The following is a 20158-nucleotide window of genomic DNA, read 5'->3' on the forward strand; positions in this document are numbered from 1 at the left end:
CTCTCATTGCACTGTAGAGTAGCATAACATGCATTTATCAGCATGTGTGCAAAAAGGTAAAAGCGTAGGTCAACAATAGGCCTTCTTTTCATTTTTATCACAGCATGTTCACTAGAACTCTCTGACTTGCTGTGACATGACATTCATATTGAGCTGACCATTATTGTATTATGTAAGAATGGTTTGAGCACTAATGCATCATGTGTGTAATCATTAATCAATATGTTACTTCATATTAGAGGATTTTGATGGTAAGCATCGGTGACATTTTTTAATTGTTGATAGATTATGACGTTTATCTGCTTGACTTGAAAAACTGAATTAACTCTAAATGGTTAACACTGTGTAAACACTGCACAATACCAGTATTTTCTGTGGCAAGCCGGATATGCATGTCCATGGGCATTCTTGCTAGAGCAGACACCAACACCAACCATTCTGTAGAATTGAATTAATGACAGCCTGGGCTAACGTTTAGCAAATGTGTAGTCACTAGTCATTTTCTGACATTACTTGTTTATTGATATGTCACACAGTTACACAGAAAAGACACGCTGGATACCCTAATCCGTTGGTTCTCAATCCTGCGTCTGCCCCTCCTGTATGTTTTCTACCTTCCTGTGCTCTCCATGCCTGATTTAACTTGTCAGCAGCTGGGTTTCCATCCTACTCATTCACATATTTGAAGTGTGTTCATGAACATTTGGCTAAAGAAAATGCCAGTCTGTGCGTTTCCATCCTGAACACACCTGATTTGGTTGATAGAGAGCAGTTTGAGTGCACTAATTTTAATCACTTGTGTCTGAGGCAGGAATATATAGAAGATAATGCAGGATGAGGACTCAGGGAGGATTGAGAACCACTTCCCTCACCCAAATAACCCAACATGACCCACAGTAAAACCTCTTGATTGATATTTACATCTTTACATTCTCCAACTCTTGAGCTGGAATCTTCAGTCTCTAGTTCACTCACACACCACTGCTCCTCCTGATAAGACACAAGCCTGCCAGCAAACAACAGCCCAAATCGGCCTCACTTAACAGTCATGACAAAGGCAATCACCGTATCGCTTTTTTAGATTCCTTCAACTGCCCCCCCGCCCTCGACCCCTCCCACCCCTCCCTGGACCCCTGCCTCACTCTCCCTCTGTGCCTCCATACAGTTCTGTGCAGTAGTCTTCCCGTGTTGCTCCTTTAGGTGGCGCCGCAGGGCTGGCTTGTGGGCAAAGCGCACTTGGCAATAAGCGCAGCGGTGCGGGCGCTCGCCGCTGTGTAGGTTCATGTGATCGCACAGCGTGGCCTTCTGCGTGAAGGTCTTGTGGCACAGTGGGCATCGGTGCACCTTGGCCCCGCGGTGGACGCTCATGTGGCGGTTGAGGTTGCTGGCGTGAGTGAACTGCTTGCCGCAGCAAGGGCACACGTAAGGCAGATGGGTGGCGCGCATGTGCACTAGCAGAGATTGCGGCGACGGGAAGGCCAGACCGCAGTGGTCACACGCCACTGGACCCGACGCGCAAGATGTGGACCCCACCACAGCCACGGAATCGTCCGCACCTCCCCCCTCCTCGTCAGCTGGGACACCCATCACACCAATGCTTCCCCCGTCCCCGTTAGAATCGTCCAGCCCGTAGCGCATGGCCATGTCCTCTGCGCTAGGCTCCTCTCCTAGAACCTCCTCCTGACTCTCGCCCAGCCCATATTGCATCCTGGGAGGGCTGTCTGTCTGGGCGTGAGCAGAGAGGTAGGCCGAGCCCAAATCGCCTCCCAGAGCCAGTATCTCTGCCGGGGAGGGGAAGCGCCAGGCCTCTTGGTAGTTCACGCCTGCTGGCCGGCGATCTCGAAGGGTGCCACGCTTGCGGTGCCTAAAACCTCTTCCTCGTCCAGTACGGGGCTCAAGAAGTCGACGCCTCCAGGTGCGTGGGCCCTCCCTGTCCAGTCCCCCAATGCGGCTCCCTCCCTCCAGCACCATGCCTGCCCCACTGGGGTCAGACTCGATAGGATCCTCCAAAATCACGGGCTCTCCCACCTCATCATCCTGGATCTCTTCAGGTTCCTGATCGTCCTCTTTTATACAAACCCTCAGAACCTCATAGTCACTGTAGTCATCATGCAAGGAGGCAGTGGATGCTCGTGCCTACATCACAAAAGAGAAGTGTGTCAATGTAGCTCATTAACCAAGATCTTGTTCTTTGCAAAGTTCAATCTCGGCTACAACTACTCAGCTACAGCAAAGAGTAAAATGGATCCTCTTTTGTCCCATTTGTACTGGGCTTCTTTTTCTATCCCTTTTAAACCTACTGGACAGACAAACCTAGGTGTGGCTCTGGGTTTATTCACCTTGATCTCTGAGAGAGCATGTGCTTCCCTGTGCTGGACGTCTGCCTGTGACAGTGAGTCTGTGTGGTGGCTCCCTGAGGCCTGAGAGACCACCTCTGGGCTGTGGGGCTGGGGGGCCGAGACACTCTCAGGTGAACCAGGCTGCACTGAGGGGCCACTGCCACTCACAGCCATGGCCATGGACAGTGGCTGCTCTGTTTTAACGGCCTGTGCAAGAAGAGATACAAAGAACCTTTCACTCAAGCCCTCATTCAACTCACTGGATGAAACTAAGTGCAAAGCTGAATGAATTTGCTGATGCAGACAGCATTTCCCTAGTCACTACTGTGACACAATTACAGATTACAGGCAAACCCAACCATAATCATTTGTTTACCTGAATAATTCAGATGAACAAAGTAGAAACACTTCCAAGTCTGACAAACCCTTTGTTAATTATATCATACGTTGTCTGTATACCATCCACTACGTACCTCTGATTCTCTAGACAACCAAACACTAATAGCCCTGAACTTCTCATTCACTGTTATCCTGTATAATTGGAATGGAGCTACAAACAGGTTCAGTGTGATAATGTAATTTTGGATTCAGATGTAATGACTATGTAAAGAATAAATGTCACTGGCAGGGTGGTGGAGGATGTTACTTATAGGTACTGATGTTTCTGTTGTGTAGCAACTTTGCCTTACCCTGGTAGGGCTTGGATTCCTGGGTTGCATGTACATATTGAGGGCACCACGGCATTTCTCCACAATGTGCTCCATCTGCAGATAGCTGGCTGCAGTCAGGTAGTTGACGATGTCTTTGGAATGAAATTTCAACGAGCCTGTGTAACATGACTGGAGCAGTTTGCAGACAACAGTAGCACTGTGCAACACTGACACCTGGTGGTGAGAGAACAGGTCAGTGTCTTTTCAGAAATGTAGGAGACTAGACAACTATGAATGCCGAAGAGTAAGACTAAGACTAATGACTAGTATATTATAACATTTCTAGCAAACTGTCAACTTCTGTATTGATATGATGTTTTTGCCAAACATCCAGTGTAATACAACTGAGGATGAGCACACAATAATTTGCCTTGAGGACAACAAATACATCATCTGTAAGCTGCAAGACCATCAACAAGTAAAAGTCATCCTAATTCCTACAATGATTATATTCTTAAAAAATACTGGAAAACAGTATTATAAACTCAGACATTTCAGTGCAAATGTGGCCCTAAATATCTACAACATTAACAAAAACCTTTTAAAATAAAATAAAAAGCTTAAGAAAACAATGAAAGTCTGACTCCATCCTCAAGCCCTACAAGCACTCAGATCACCTTAAGAACTTGTTCTCTTGCGCACCTGTAATTCTGAGGAGGGGGACAGAAGAAACTGGTCCCTGAGAAATGGAGAGCAGGCAGCCAACACAACCTTGTGACCCCGAAATGCCTGACGACCACTGGCCACAATAGTGATGTCACAGAAATGTTGCTGGGTGCGTAGGGAGTTCATGTTGCGGAGGGCCACATCGCCGTGTCCCGGCAACTGAAAACACACCTCCTCCATCTATGTGGGGGGGGGGGGGGGGGGGGAATAACTGCAATTAGTGACCATTGAGCCATGAGTTAAAAGAGAATTCCGGACATTCTCTTCAGTACTGACATCAAAGACCTTTAGCTGGTTAACCAAAGCAACATACATAGAGTGCAACAAAAATATAGTAGGACCTACATTCTTTCTGCATGTCTCTCAACTGTCTCAATAACAAGTGTGTGCAGTTGTCATGGAGGCACAGATATCCATCTAAAATCTAAATGACTTAGCACAGGGCTGCCATCACTGTCTATACAGAGCACTGCTCAATTGCTTTGTGCATAACACGATTTTCACATCCAGCCTAATCATAACACATTTGCCTGTTTTGTATGTCACTTGACTGTAATGAATGAACTGCTGAAGAGATGTAGCGTTAACAAAGTTATCTTCACTGTTTTGAGTCTAATAGACTGTATGGTTGAGTCAGCCAGTCAGATGTCATGCATGGTCAAAGCCAGTCCGTCAATTTAGTAACTGTTCGCTAACATTTTGTAATGTTAGCTTAACCACCAAAGAAGAAAACACGTGGTTAACGAAACTACACACTTTGTTGAAAGATAGTATTGCTGGTTAATTACAACTAGTTACTACAATACACTAAGTTAATACGAACTGCCCTCCATGTAACAAACTAGTAATAGCCGTGGCTCAAGACCTTTTCATACTGCCAACTAGCAAGCTTTTGTTTATGTATAACGTTAACCTGGCTGATAGAATAGTCAACGACTTTTATCCATGATGTAAGGCAGGCAATCATATTATTATGATTGATAACGTTACAGTGTTGTTTATGAACTTGTTAGATAGCATTACTTCCTGAGAAAATAAGGCCATTCAAGGTTCATTACCTCGCTACAACACAGTGGCCAGGGAAATCGAATAGCAAATCACAGTAAACAACGTTGGGTGGCTAACGAAATCACTGGCTATGACAATAGGAAAACACATATTAAACTAGATGTATGTTGAATATACTTTTATCATCAGTTGCTTTTCCTATGGCCTCAACATACTTATTAGGGAACATCAGAGCCGCATGTTTAGTGGACAATGAAACCAAAAATCCTATTCTAAACGACTAGCTAATGTTAGCTAGACTAGCTGACGCTACGTGAGACACAACCACTTGAGCTACTGCTAGCTAATTAGCTAGCAAGTCAGTTTCAGAGCTAGCTATCTTTTAGCCGTTCACGTTAGTTCAAGATGATACATAACCGAAACACAACAGAAACTGTTGAATCTTACCTGTTGTTAACTCAAAAAATTGAAAAAAGGCGCCGTTTGCCTGCAATTGTCTAGCCAGGTCAAAACTTGCAATTACTGTGTTGGTGGTTATATGAATATGTGTTGTTTACTTTTCACTGGTAAGCTTGCTCTCCTGTTTTTTGGTGCTGGCAACTTAACGGACACCAAACAGCCACTTCCCCACCACTGCCCATGTCAACACGTCCGATAAGTGTCTTAAATTTAAAGGGGAATAGCTTCTAGATTATTTTAGGGAAGAATTAATTTCACATTAATGTGGCTTTCTTTTCCATTGAGAGACCCCTGATTGCCCTTTTACTTTCTACAGAAAATGTAGTTTCACTATATTCACTAGACTAGACACACGGTATTATCGAACACTTCTTGATGTTTTAACTTAGCAGTTGAGACCAATACTAACTAAATACTAGTATCTATCAGACCAAGTGATAACAGTATGACACATAGGACAAGAACGTTTTTCCGGCGTGCACACAATGAGTATGCAAGATTTCCACAGTTTGTATTTAATCTGGTTGCAACATCTTCATAGTGTGTGCAGATTAGCACTAGACCCCTTTCTTTCCTTTGTCCACCGAGAGGTAGGTTTTACGTCAGTTCAGTAGGTTCTACGTCGGTGACGTAGTCGCGTCAAAATACGTCCTCTTTTGATTTCTGGAGAATATGTCGGCATCCGCACCGATGGACGAGGTAAGACCACTGTGAATGAACAATGGTAGAGTAGCTCTTTCGTTTTTGGCAGTGCTGTGTGTTTATTTCTTGGCGCAATACTTGTTTTCCCACTGTCCTCGGTCTAACACATTAGCCTAATTGCTTACGTTAAGACAACCTACTGGTTGGTTGCAGTTTAGCTAAGTTTGCAGATTAATCAGTTGCAACCGTCTTGCAGCTAATGTTAACGTTACAGCTGAGCTGCAGCATAGTGTTAGTTTTGATACGAGGTGTTATTTCGCACACGCAACTTTTTGTCTTACCTAGACTAGACTTTGCTAGTTACAATGTTTAGTTACTTGGTTGTCTTTGTTGTGATTGACAAACTATCCACTCTACTGTCACAATTCTGTCATTAAGTTCTCACGGGTGGTGAGATAGTATTTGTGTTACTTTTGAAATTCATTTTTACGTCCAGTAGTCCAGCTCAGTTATGTTGGTACTTGAACATAGCTCAGTTCAACAAGGAGAGAGCAGTTCAACTCGCAAATGACATGAACAGTGTTTTCTTCTCCAGAAGTCCACTGAAAGAAAATCACAACATTCCAAACCAGATGCCAGGGAAGTAGGTAAGTGCTGCGATTGTCTTTTACCTTGATTACAATCCATTAATAATAGCTTTAGATGCACTTCTCTTTCAAATGCATGATTCAACAGTACAATGCCAAATACACAGATATACAGTAGTGGGACTTACTAGAGTGCTCCTAAAATAGTTTTAGCTTAAGGAATCTTTGTAGGCTTAGATAGATAGATAGATAGATAGATAGATAGATAGATAGATACTTCGAAGCTCTGGTCAAGGAATCTCTGTTGTCCTAATAGTGATGTTATGTGGGGAATATCATTGGATAGGAGGTTTTGTAATGGTGAAGATTGAGGAGAGCAATGTGATTTCATCTGCAGCCACTAGCTGTTGCATTCAATGTTATGTTTATATTATACAGATGTGATTTATATAATATAAAAAATAACTCTCACTTAATTATTGTGCAACTGATATTCTAATTTCTGGTCTGTTCACCTGTAGGCAATGCAGCAAAGACTCTCACATCAACTACTTCCTACTGTTCCTCATCCCCGTCTCCTAATACAGCCAATATGAGCTCCTCTGCCCTTGGTAGCAAAACTCTCCCACCTTCCAGCTCCTCTTCCTCATCTTCATCTTCTTCAATCGGCACTTCGCCAGTTGTCAACCCACCACCAAAGATCCACCGTGCTCGAAAGACTATGAGTAAAGCTCCCCCAACACAGGTGAGGTCACGTAACCCTGGATAAAGGGATTGCTTTATCTATCTTTTGCTGCTACAGTAGATAAACAGATGCATTTCAATTGCATATGGTGCATGTGCTGCTCATATGTTATATGCTATAATGCTACATTGCTTTGCATTGCATTGCATTTGAATTTAACACTGACTATCCCATGTCACTGAAGAATCTGTAAAATCCTCTTTAGGAGTTTTGTTTTTATGTTTCAATAACCATACTGACAATGTTTTGAGAAAAAATATATCAATGATATTTCGTTCTCCATAACTGAGCAGTCTGTTCATTTTATACGTTTATATCTATAAATTAGGTGAGGTGTATTGAGGCAGCTATTGTTCCAGTAGCCCCTGAGGAGCCCTTGACCAGCTTGGCATCAGACCTTGACACAGGTAAGGCAGTTATTTACATCACTAGCATCACATTATTGGTTTATTGAAATCTCATTAATGATGGGGGTATATAATGGTGATCAACAATGACTAAAGTTTCAGGACATCCTAGGAGACCGATATTTGTACAAGATGAGCTTGATTAGGATTCCCTCTGTTTCTAGCTGTGAAGAGAAGAAAAGTGGGCACAGATATGGAACACACCCCTCCGCCTAAAGAGAAGGCAGAGAAAGGTGCAGCTGTTGTACCAGAGGTGGGTGTGAGAGAGAGCACATATATGCAGATATAGTGTTATTAGCAACTCATTCACTGTGTGGTCTGTTTGTATTCCAGCCGGTTAATGTGTCCACCACTCCAGAAAAAGTAGAACCAGTCACCGTAGCAACCAAAGACCATGGAAGTGGCTGGCTGGAAGACCTGGATGATGATGCTGATGAGGAGGACTTCCATCTCCTCTATAACAGCTATGCAGGAGATGATGTCATATTCTCTGATAGCAAGGTAAACAAGATGAGGCACAACGGATCAGACTCATCTTCTCACTTTGTACAGAGTATAAAGGTCATTGCACGTGAGTTTGCTTTGCAAAAAATGACCAGTTACATTTCAGATGAAAGCTGATACTGACACCTCCGTCACTGAGTGCCTGTGGTCTCCTCTTGTTTTGCAGTCAGAAGATGGGATGCTGGAGGACCAGCCTTGTGGAAGGGAAGGAGAGGAGTCTGGGAACTTGTCTGACCCTGTATGTATCTTGACTAACTTCTTGAGACGTTAAAATAATTGTGCCTTTTTGTAAGCTAACGTTTGCATTGGAATCGGATATCTTTATATCCTCTTCAATAGCTATGGCCTTGCCACTTGGCTACATTTTCTGTTAATACCGACATGTCTTGTAATCCTCAGAGCCCACTGGCTGAGAAGCAGCGTGGGAAACTCCAGAAGAAAGAGGGCAGGAATGGGTCGCCGTGGGCAGCCCTAGGACGGGGCAGAGGAAGAGAACAGACCAGCACGGTGGAGGATGATGCTGCAGGTATGGAGGAAACATGGCAGGGTCAGCATGATGCTCCTACACGAGAGACAACTTTTGCCCATTATTGATATTAGCGCTGACACTTACACCTTTACTGTATAGAAAATCAAATATATATGATCATGTTTATGCTTAGATGACACTTTTGTCCAATGACATAAATAAACATTACAGAATAATAACAATAACCATCCGCATATACTGTAGAAATCACAATTCTATATGAATTAGTTAGGTTCAACGTAAACAGATGAGTCTTTAAACCCTTTTTGAAGACCCCAAAACTAACTCCCAAAAAGATTTTTTCTAATTCAAGCATACACATCCCAATTTTATTTGAATTTGTAAAAAAGAAATCCCCATGGTGTCTTGTGTGTGTGTGGGAGCGTTTGTGTTTGTTCTGGACGTGTTTGTAAGTGTCTTGGTGTGAGGTTTAGTTGTGGATGATTAGCCGTCCATGTGTTCTCACAGAGCCACCCTCGGGCCCGGCGGCAGCTCCTGGGGGCGTGTCCAGTGACTACACAGAGGTGCCATTGGGCTCCCTGGACATATCCGCAGCAGACAGTCTCACTCTCTCCCCACACCCTGGTCAGTCAAGTACTTTTAATATGATTGCTTCATGTTCTACTTGATGTTCCAGTTGATGACTACTTTAACTAGTTTTTGGATTTGCTATTGGTGATTTGTAATAACCATCCAGCACCCCTCCATCTGTGTCTTTCTCTCTTGTCATGTGTTGTCCATCCCTCCGTGCCTCTGGGTTCACGTGTGTGTCCACCTGCTAGAGGGCAGTGACAGTGGGGAGACGGAGCGCCTGGAGGAGCTGCCGTTGTGTAGCTGCAGGATGGAGGCTCCTCGCGTGGACGGCCTGAGTGCAAGGGGCAGCCGCCTCTGCATGGCCGTTGAGAGCGTCAATGGAGAGGTGTGTGTTTGTGTGTGTGTGGTGTTTGTGATGGTGTGTAGAGTAGAGTCAGCGATTCTGGCAAAGGATTGTTTATATTTGGGCTCAACAGCCAATGAAATTGCACTCCTCTCATCTTTTCTCCTGAAGCCACCACGGCTGGAATTGTTTGCCGATTGTTGTTTGTTTACCATTAGCTCATTAGCTCTAAACACACTCACAGAACAGACAGCTAGAGAGTTTAGGTGAACTAGATAAAGACTGAAATGTATTACAATTGCAGACTATACTTTAAAATAGTCTACCAAAGACATCACATGTAATGCCTATAGACTTACACATCTTGCTTAGAGAATTGTCAGCCAAAACTGATGAGCACACAAAGAAATTAAGCATACAGATAGAGAGTGTACTACTGTGATCTCAATGATCTCGTGTCCGTTGTGTCTCCCTGTGGGCAGCTGGTGGGGTGCACCAGCACTGTGGTGAAGGGGGAGACCATGCGGCCCTCCAGTCGAGTGTCCCTCATGGTGCTGTGTGAGAACCACCGCTCACACATGGTCAAACACCACTGCTGTCCAGGCTGTGGCTACTTCTGCATCTCGGTAACACATTGGCTCTGCACGTTTTCCTGTGAAATGTGTAGTGTGTCAAAGAAAACACATTTTAATGACCTAATGCTTTCTATCTTTGTGTCTTATTTGTATCACTCTCTTGTTTTCCTTTATTTCTTTCTCTCTCTCTCTCTCTCTTCCTCTCTCTCTCAGGGCACGTTTCTAGAGTGTTGTCCTGATGTGCGTATCGCTCACCGTTTCCACCGGGGTTGTGTGTCCGTTTTGGGAGGTGGGCGTGGTGGTAGGGGGATGAATGGTGGCCTGCTCTTCTGCCCTCACTGTGGAGAGGATGCCTCGGAGGCTCAGGAGGTCACCATAACACCCCCAACATCTTTGGCCGCAACTGTGGTCACTGCATCGGCCTCCACCACTACGCCAGCACTACCGCCCCCCCTCACATCCCCTGTGGCAGCAGGGGCATTAAGCAATGGGAAGAGGCCAGGAGGACCTGTGAGGTGGGTGTGTGTGCTGGGGTGTGGCTCATATGTCTGTACGAAATATACTTGTTTAGGTCCCAAAACTAAAAATATTGTACTTCAATTCCAATGTTTTCATATTTTCTTTGCCCCTGTATTTCTACACTCTAAAAATGGCTTATCTTGGGAGGAACATTAATATCTTCTCAAACTTGGAAGACAACCATATTTTCAGAATAACTCAAAGTTTGTACTACATGTCCATTGATCTTATATAAAGCCTTCAATTCGAAACAAAATGAAAAAAAGTGTGATATTGAGGGTATTATAAATTTTGTATCAATATGGCATCAATCAGTATTCGTCTGGAAATACTTATTAATGTTGAGCCAGTATTTAAGGATAATTAAATTAAGGATTAAGGAAGATTAAGGATAAAACTAGATGTGGTTGTATTTTTTAGTCATTTTAATAGGACGAAAATAGCATGTGGGGTAGCTATTAGAAACCTGAAAATGGGAATAGTTCAATGTTTCATCATTTAGTTTACAAAGTCTTAATTTTGTACCATGTTTCCTCAGGAAATCGATCTATCTTGTTCCTGAAGAACTCTGTCTAATTATCAGTGGTACAACACTGATACTTTGTACGCTAGATGTCCAATGAGCTACTTCCACATAGACATCCTACTAACCATGTACCATTTTAGTCTTTTGATAGAAACACACAACCTTCCCTTGTTTAATCCTTAATGTCTTATATGTGGAGAACTCAAATATTGGCATAACATGAATGAACCATTGTATTTAAAGAGAACCTAATGATTTATACCAAATGTGTATAAAAATAAGTTCATAATACCCTTAAAGTAGAATTCCAGAGATTTTTCACATTCTTGCGGTCACCGAGTACTGACGTTAAGAAAAAAAATGAAAACAATAGAAAAAAAACTTAGATGGTGCAGCAACAACCATATCGAATTTGACATGGATGACCCTATTAAAAATCCAAAGCTTTGAAAAAGCAGCTGTTTGTGATGATTTAAACTAGCACATGTGCGTATGAAATTGACCAGTTATGACTGTCGATCTTACATGATGATGTGAATGTCCATCTCAAATATGGTAGACAACACTACACAAAAACAGGTCACATCTCTTTCACAAAAAAGAAATCAGTCTTGACATAAAGCGCATGTGAAGGTTAATCACGATGCTATTGTCACGTGTCTTTGTGGTCATGTCCATTTAGTGCGAGGATGCGAGGCCGAGGCAACATGAGCCGCCCTCCTGAGCAGCCCCCGGCACCTCCCCCTCCCCCCAGCGCACCGGCAGGAGCCAGCGCAGACGCCGCCACTCCCGGCGAGGGGGGCGTGGACAGTGTGGGCCCCTCCCTCTGTCTGCCCAATGGCAAACCCATCTGCCCCAGCGCACTTCCACTGGGGGACAGGAGGACGGCGCTGCAGAAGGCCATTCTCACGCAGGACTCGGAGAGGTACGAGTGGCAGGTGTGATCAGGATGCAGCAGAAATGCTCCCAAGGGTCCCACGGGTCATGGAGTTTTGATAAAATCTATTCCAGACATGGAAAGTCAGAGAATTTTATAATATTTGAGATAAAGTCATGGAATATCAGGGAATTTTGTTGTAGCAGTTTAGAATCTACTTGCCAAAACACATTAATACAAATATATTTCCACACAGAATTGGTGTATATCTAGTTATTAGCTTAACGGCTTGTTTGAGTGGTGATGGTTAGCCCAACTTTGTTTATTCAATGCCCATCTATTCATATTCTGCTCTAAAAAAGTTAAAGATTCTTGAACACTACGCGGCTGCTCTGAAATCTTATCTCATTTTAGGTCATGGAAATTCAGGGTTTTTTCAGGGAAAGTCAAGGGAAAAGTAATGGAATTTTACACTTTACGTAGAGTGGGAACCCTGTTCGTCTGATCACACATTTTCCCATACATTGGACGGAGAGACAAAGCTTTTAGACTTGGAAGTTGCTCTACATTGCATGGTGAGATGATGGTACTAAGTCTCTACTCAATTTGCTGTCCTGTGGTTGGTCAGGAAGAAGAAGCTGAGGTTTCATCCACGGCAACTGTATCCAGCAGCCAAGCAGGGAGAGGTGCAGAGAGTTCTGCTCATGCTCAGTAAGTTTTCATAAGGAACTCAATGATGTGCTCAACATGATTAGTGTGGAAATATTCTTGTCAAACAAGAATATTTTCACAAATTTGATTAACATGAAATATAGGTGGTTGGTAATATGAGTGAGACATTCAATACTAGGCCTATTTGTAATGATGTTTACTCTGATGTGAATTAGTTTTTTACTGTACACTGCTTCTAATGTGTGATGGAGAGAGCATCAGTTAAATGGAGTAAATGGAATGTAGATGCTCACGTGGATGTCACTGTGCTGTTCCAGTGGAGGGCATTGACCCCGCCTACCAGGCGGACTCTCAGAGCAGACGCTGTGCTCTCCACGCAGCGGCCCAGCGGGGCTTTCTGGAGGTCTGCTACCTACTGGTGGAGGTGAGTTCTGCTGTGGAAGCCACGTCTGTGTAGCCTAGAAATCTAGACGCGCCCCTGCTGCCAGGGCTAGTCTAGCAACTCTCCGTTGGCTTGTGAGCTCCAGATATCCAGACTTCGTCGGGCCAATGAAATCGTGTATAGAGTCGGTAGGTGGGCTTAACATAATGATTGATGGCAGAGTTGCAACGGTTTGGCTTGAATTCCCTGCTACTTGAAAACAAATAAGATGGATGTTGCTGTTGGCGAACAGTGTGACACGAGTTAAGCTTTTATTAAGTTGGCAAACGTTTGAACTAGCCAACTAGCTCCGCTGGTGGGAAACGCATGGGACTCATAGCGCTGTCCTATTGCGTGCAGAGGGAATTTGAAAGACAACTGATTATCCCGCCCCTCGGACTGAGCACTGCGAACGGTGAGTGTCCAGACCCTACATGTAAATGTGGGTCTGGCTCGCCAGGCTAACGTCTGTGTGCTCCTTAAGCCAGACCTGCCTCAGACACGGGCACGCAGAATGGAGCAGCGCTTCATTACACCGTAGTACCAGAATAGAGTGCATGAGCATCATTATGATTCTTGGTTGATAAATTTCAATAAGCAAATGAGAGTACATCCCATCTAAGTACATTATAATCACCACTAGCCTTATTATCTTCAGCAAAGCCCACATGCATGACCATACACCCAATTGTGTTCCAGGCTGGTGCTAAAGTGGACGCCCAAGACAAAACACTCAGGACTCCTCTACTTGAGGCGATCGCTAACAGTCACATGGATGTGGTGCGCTATCTGATCCAGAGTGGAGCCTGTGTCTACCATGCTGTGAGTGTCCACCCAATCATCTTGCCCGTACTAAACATGTGTGAATGTCCCCTGGGAGGCTGATGTTACCCTATATTACTTCTGTTTCTTTAAGGCCAGCATCCCAATTACCCTTTTGACTACAGTTCATCTTTTCAGTTATTGTAAAAGTTTTCAGTACATTTGAGAAGGGTGTCTCTCAGGGAGTAGAACAGTTGTGGTGACAAGTGTTGCCTTTAGATGTGTTCATCAGTATATGAAGAAAAGGCCCCAGCTCTCTGTTCAGGGGGGTGGGTATGAGGCACTGGGCCATGTGTAGGTGGTCAGATAAATGCCATTGTTGTGTTCTTTACTCTTGCCTTGCCTCTCAACCTCCTCTCACTCAGGAGGAAGACGGGTCCACAGGTCTACACCACGCCGCCAAACTTGGTCACCTGGACATTGTGACTCTGCTCCTGGGAACAGGACAGGTGGACGTGAATGCCCAGGTGAGACATTGATGTGTGAAGTCATTTTATTTTTTGTCAGTTTATACTCATGTGTTGGTACATCTGTAAATACTCATCAGTGCCCTTCCTCGCTTTTCTCTCCTCAGGATAGTGGTGGCTGGACGCCCATCATCTGGGCAGCAGAGCACAGGCACTTAGATGTGATCAGAGCTCTGCTGGACAGAGGAGCAGATGTCATGCTGAAAGACAAGGTAACGCTCACATACAGTACTGTATAAACATTTTAGGCATTTCTCTAACACAATATTTGTTTCTTCTGCATTGATGTGTCTGTAAATTTCAATTCCAGACATTCTTTTTTATGCATTTTGTATGATTTGTGATTTGCTGCGCATTTGGCACTTCAGAGATGTGTAAGGAAGCCTGTTTATTAAACAATTACAGGAAGACTTATTTGATGACTTGCACTCAGTTTATTCACTCTAATGAAGTAATGTATACAGTATGTAATAATGCTTAATGTAAAAAAAAGTGCAAGGTGACACTTATTCCTCTCTTTAGCTTCTGTAATCATCCCTCTCTGTAGGTTTCTTTTCATAGCTGTAGGATTTCATTATGCACACTTTACCAGACTATCTTCATTTGCAAAAAAAGGGATTTTATTAACATTTTAGTCAACAGACCTTCATCAGCTTATCGGCCTGTTGAGTTTTTCTTATTCTTGTTCAGTTGGCCTCTGGTGCTCTCTGACGCACCTGTCACTCAGGTGTATGAAAGTAGTGTTTCTCATTACAACACTTAGAAACACACAGGCACACTGGTGCGAGAGCAACATTTCACATGCAACATGTTAAACTGTAAGTGGCCGCTTCTGATTAGAGTCCCTCGCTCCCTCCCTTCCTTCCGTCTGTAGGAGATGAACGTGTGCCTGCACTGGGCATCCTTCGCGGGGAGTGCAGAGATCGCAGAGCGTATTTTGAATGCTGGATGTCCATTGTCATCGGTCAACATGCATGGGGACACACCACTACACATCGCTGCCCGGGAGGGGTACCTGGACTGTGTCACGTGAGTGAAGATAAAAATCAGCTACATTGTAAATCTGAGAAGAGTGGGGTATTTTCCCCTAGCAGTTGATGTCCTGTCTTTCCAGCTGTTACAATTCCAATTCCATTTTGTTTTGTTTTTATGCTCTTTGACACAGGGTCCTTCACTTAGGATAATCAGACTGCGGGCATTCTCAGTGTTGTATAAGTCAAGTCTGATTTGTCTGTCTCAGGTTATTCCTTTCAAGAGGGGCTGACATTGACGTCATGAATCGTGAAGGAGACACGCCCCTCTCTCTAGCACGCTGTGATTCGCCAGTGTGGGTAGCACTTCAGATCAACAGGAAGTTGCGCAGGGGAATAGCCAACCGCATTGTTCGGACAGAGAGAATCATTTGCAGGTAGGTGTTAAGTTTTAGATGTTGCACATGCCCATTGCAGCTGTCTAAATTCTATAGATAAATTCTGTGTGAGTGTGTAAATCATTAGTATTGTGTATAGTGAGCTAGTTGTAGTTGTTGTAGTGTCACCGGAAGGACATTATTTGTATTGGGGTAATACATAATATGGTATATTACGTTAGACTGTATAAATAAAAGGACAAACTAATGTTCCTGTTATCTTAGTTACATACTTGTTATGCATGTTGCATATTGTCAAATATATTGTATGAAATAATTTGTTTAATGCAATTATTCCCCACTTTGAAGTGATGTAGCCCAGGGCTATGAGAACGTGCCTATCCCATGTGTGAATGCAGTAGATGATGAGGGCTGCCCCTCAGACTACAAGTACATTTCAGAGAACTGCGAAACCTCAGCCATGAACATTGACCGGAACATCACTCATCTACAGGTGGGAAGATTGGTTAGGACACTTTTATGATCAGAAGGATGGTGTTCTGTACGTGCTGTCTGCTCTATGGGCCTGTATCTCAGTCATTCATTAGAACTTTAGCACAACTCTTTACTCCTTCTACTTAACAATAACACTGGCAGGACACATGTCACTGCGGAAGACAAACAGCACATTTATTTACACATCTGTCCACATCTTGCTTTTGGTGCTTGTGACCAAGCATCTCTTTGTTTTGCAGCATTGCAGTTGTACTGATGACTGCTCCTCCAGTAACTGTCTCTGCGGCCAGCTCAGTATTAGATGTTGGTATGATAAGGTAAGTGCAGCAGTCCTTTGTTTTAGTATGTGTCTGTTGTGCTGTATACATTTAGTCATAAAGTCATTTTTCATGAGACAAATTGAGAGAGAAGATGGTACACAAAGAAATGGCCTATTTTGTAACTTTTAACTGCATTTTCATCTTCTGTGTTTTTCTAATACCCAGGATCAGCGGTTACTGCAGGAATTTAATAAGATTGAGCCTCCCCTGATCTTTGAGTGCAACCTGGCGTGCTCCTGTCACCGCACCTGCAAGAACAGAGTGGTGCAGGCTGGCATTAAGTAAGTCCTAATCCTCTATTTTGGTTTGAAGCATCAGGACAATGCAGTTCAGGTGCAGTCATTTATATTGTACCAATAACATTTGATATTGTCCCAATACCTGAACCCCCTAGAGCAGTGGTTCTCAAACTTTTTCTGTCATTCCTCACTTTGGAGGTGGGGAACTTTAAGCCCCACCTTATTGCTCATTTTGGTTCCACGTTACATTTCCTATCTTGGTCCACTGGATCAAGATGTTATTTTAATTCATATGTCGGTCTGTTTATGACACTTATGTTTGCATGTGGCTGTTTTTTTTTTAATTCATAATCTTCCATGTCAAAACAGAAAGGCATGATTTACAGATAGACACAAAAGAACAAATTTCCTCCTGTTCCTCACGCCCCACCTGTCATGTTTCTATTCCCTACTAGTGGGGCCCGCCCCACACTTTGAGAACCACTGCCCTAGAGCAAGCACATAGGTGACAGAGGCCAGAAGCTCCCTATTAGTAGGGAAGAACCTTGAGCATATGTCAGCTCATAAATGGGGGAACCATCTGCTTTAGGGCAGTATAGAGAGGAGTTCATTACAAAGAGGACAGCAAAGAGCTTTTAGAAATAATATTTGATTAACTGTGAGATGTATTTATATAATCTCAGTAACACATATTTAAATAGCAGAAGCAATTGAGCCTGATCTGGTGAATTGAATGCTGCTGGAAGTCACTCTGAATAACAGTGTCAGCATCAGCTAAATGCAAAAACAGTAATACTAACAGTAATGTTTAAAGAGCTGAATGGGGGAGATTCCTAAGAGGAGGAGCTGTCATGTCTGTTTGTGTTTGTCTCTTTCAGGGTTCGTTTACAGCTCTATCGGACTGAGAAGATGGGATGGGGTGTAAGAGCTTTGCAAGACATCCCCCAAGGCAGCTTCATCTGCGAGTACGTGTGTGTGTGTTTCTCTCTGTGTGTGTGTGTGGGTGTGTTTGCATGACAAGCTTATAGCAAAGTGTGTTACAGTTTACAAAATGCAATGAAATATCCAATTCATTTTAGAATGTTTCCAAAATAGTTCTGTTTTGCTTTGTTTTCATGGAGGATTTTCTGGAAATTTATTTTTTTGCTGGTGTGCTGGATTTGTTTTGATTTGTTTTCACAGGTATGTGGGGGAGTTGATATCTGATGCAGAAGCTGATGTGAGAGAAGACGACTCCTACCTCTTTGACCTCGACAATAAGGTAGAACACCTGGTGCTCTCAGACAGACTCATCAGAGTGTATTCACCCAACAGAGTGTATTCACCCAACAGTGTATTCACCCAACAGTGTATTCACCCAACAGTGTATTCACCCAACAGAGTGTATTCACCCAACAGTGTATTCACCCAACAGAGTGTATTCACCCAACAGTGTATTCACCCAACAGAGTGTATTCACCCAACAGTGTATTCACCCAACAGTGTATTCACCTCAGTTTAGTATTTCCCCCCTTTCTTGTTTGGCCTCATCTGCCTTGGCTCCCTCAGATTTAATGTATTCATGGCTTGTGGTCTTTGGCCTTCATCATGGTCCAAGTCATCTTACTCTTCCTTTTTTATTTCAGGATGGAGAGGTGTATTGCATAGATGCACGTTACTATGGCAACATCAGCCGCTTTATCAACCACCTATGTGATCGATCCAAATATCATCCCAGTACGTGTCTTCATGCTGCATCAGGACCTGCGCTTCCCCCGCATCGCCTTCTTCAGCTCTAGAGACATATTCACGGGACAAGAACTGGGGTGGGTGTCTGCCAACATACTATTGCAATATTAATCTATGAAACTGTTATTCAGTTACTGTCCCTAAATTAGGAAGTTATGCTGTGTTATTGCTCCCCTGTCCTGTCCTGTCCTGCAGCAGGGCTTCAGACTTTTCAAATGTCATACTTCTTTTAATAGGTGGTCTTAAATGGGCACAGTTTAATGTGCTTACATTCCTCTCTACTCCAATATTTGTTATTTAACATTATTGGCTCCTACCAGTTTTGTAATGGTATCATGTTATTACTGTAGCAATAGCACAGTAGAAATTATAGTTGCTTTCTCAAATGGCAAGAGTAGCATGAATGATTATTGCTTATTGTTTTTATTTAATAGAACTGTTTTGTAAGAATAGTTGTATGTCCTTAATATTCAGCTTCATCCCCAGTAGACAAGACCAGACATTTGAGAAACACTGCAGTTACAGAACACTTGGTGGTTACAGAAATATGACCCTCTCTTTACACAGGTTTGATTATGGGGATCGTTTCTGGGACATCAAGAGCAAGTACTTTACCTGCCAGTGCGGCTCAGAGAAATGCAAGCACTCTGCTGAGGCTATCGCCCTGGAGCAAAGCCGGCTTGCTCGACTTGAAGCCTGCCCAGAACCAAGCGCCGATTCCGGAATGACTGTGTTGGGAAACTCGTAGGCCTTTTTTGAGGCCTGATGCATGTTTTTTTCTGACTCTCTCTGGTGTCTTTGTATCTACTGGGCATCTTGGTTGTGGGGTGGTGTGTGATTTTATTCGCTCACTTTTCACTGAACTGCCGACTGCCTCAGACACAATAATGTTGATGGAGCACCAAAGCACAAGAGAGCATCCTTTTGATTTCATCATGAAATATATGGTTTGCTTTTCTAATGTATATGTACAATTTTTTAACCCACAATAGTACTTTGGTGCTGTAATGTCACCAGAAACATGAAGCATACTGACCACCATACATTTCTAAGACATTGTCTACTAAAAGAGAACTCTGATATGTGTGAAGTCCTCTCCCCATTCCAGTCCTATTGCGTGCCATTCAACTTGAACTGAACTTCTCAGATGTTCCATTTCACTGCCTGGTGAAGTGAGTGTGTAGATTTTAGCTGGCTAATTTTAGGGCTGTGTAGATTTATTTCTTTGTTATTTTATTACATTAAGGTATACTTTGTTTTATTTTTTTCATGTAATAAATATATTAAAAGAACCCTGTACTGTTTTTTTATAAACTCATAGATAGGTGGCACAGTCAGAGATTTGACTGGTAAGAAAGTAAGAGAAATGTCTTTGAATTGCAACTCGAAATAGGCTAAATGATTCCTAGTCTGTTTGGATATTGTAGACTGCTCCTTTACTTTAGTTCTTTTGAATGAGGAAATGGAAAGTAAACAAAAGTAATGGCAGGTTAGTCAGTGATGCCGATCATTTTGAATGGTTTTCCATATCACCACAGAAAATGTTAGGTTGAGTCATCGGCTGTTAATAAAGACAAGTTCTGTGGCACTTGAAAACATTTCTTTTCCCAGATCAAGTAACTTCAATCAGCGCCAGGAATGTACTGCTAAACAAC

General features: G+C 43.2%; 1 protein-coding gene and 1 pseudogene across 2 annotated transcripts; one reads left to right on the forward strand and one right to left on the reverse strand.

Moving 5' to 3' along the window:
* Positions 1 to 499: 499 nt before the first annotated feature.
* Positions 500 to 5683, reverse strand: LOC143141093 (zinc finger and BTB domain-containing protein 12-like). Of its 2 annotated transcripts, XM_076302357.1 has the most exons (5): positions 5171 to 5675; positions 3692 to 3895; positions 3029 to 3223; positions 2340 to 2546; positions 500 to 2136 (listed from the first exon to the last, which is right to left on the reverse strand). In XM_076302357.1, exons 2-5 carry the CDS (start codon positions 3893 to 3895, stop codon positions 1078 to 1080), a joined length of 1665 nt encoding a protein of 554 aa, XP_076158472.1. In that variant the 5' UTR covers positions 5171 to 5675; the 3' UTR covers positions 500 to 1077. The 2 variants fall into 2 exon arrangements, with proteins under 2 accessions (XP_076158472.1, XP_076158473.1); XM_076302358.1 differs by lacking the exon at positions 2340 to 2546 and having other exon boundaries at positions 5171 to 5683.
* Positions 5684 to 5817: 134 nt separating this feature from the next.
* On the forward strand, positions 5818 to 19744 carry LOC143141096 (histone-lysine N-methyltransferase EHMT2-like; annotated as a pseudogene).
* Positions 19745 to 20158: the final 414 nt, after the last annotated feature.

Source organism: Alosa pseudoharengus, unplaced genomic scaffold (genome assembly GCF_046254945.1).
Source record: "Alosa pseudoharengus isolate Yale_2024_CS ecotype anadromous, Long Island Sound unplaced genomic scaffold, YU_APseudo_1.1 YU_APseudo_1.1_scf_23, whole genome shotgun sequence".
NCBI lineage: Eukaryota > Metazoa > Chordata > Actinopteri > Clupeiformes > Clupeidae > Alosa > Alosa pseudoharengus.

Excerpts from the sequence above, each read along its gene's own strand:
- LOC143141093 (XM_076302357.1), bottom strand. The coding sequence starts at position 3,895 with ATGGAGGAGGTGTGTTTTCAGTTGCCGGGACACGGCGATGTGGCCCTC. Across the intron at positions 2,547-3,028 it reads GGAATCCAAGCCCTACCAGG|GCCGTTAAAACAGAGCAGCC; the intron begins GTAAGGCAAAGT and ends CTTCTTGCACAG. Across the intron at positions 2,137-2,339 it reads ATGCTCTCTCAGAGATCAAG|GCACGAGCATCCACTGCCTC; the intron begins GTGAATAAACCC and ends TTTGTGATGTAG.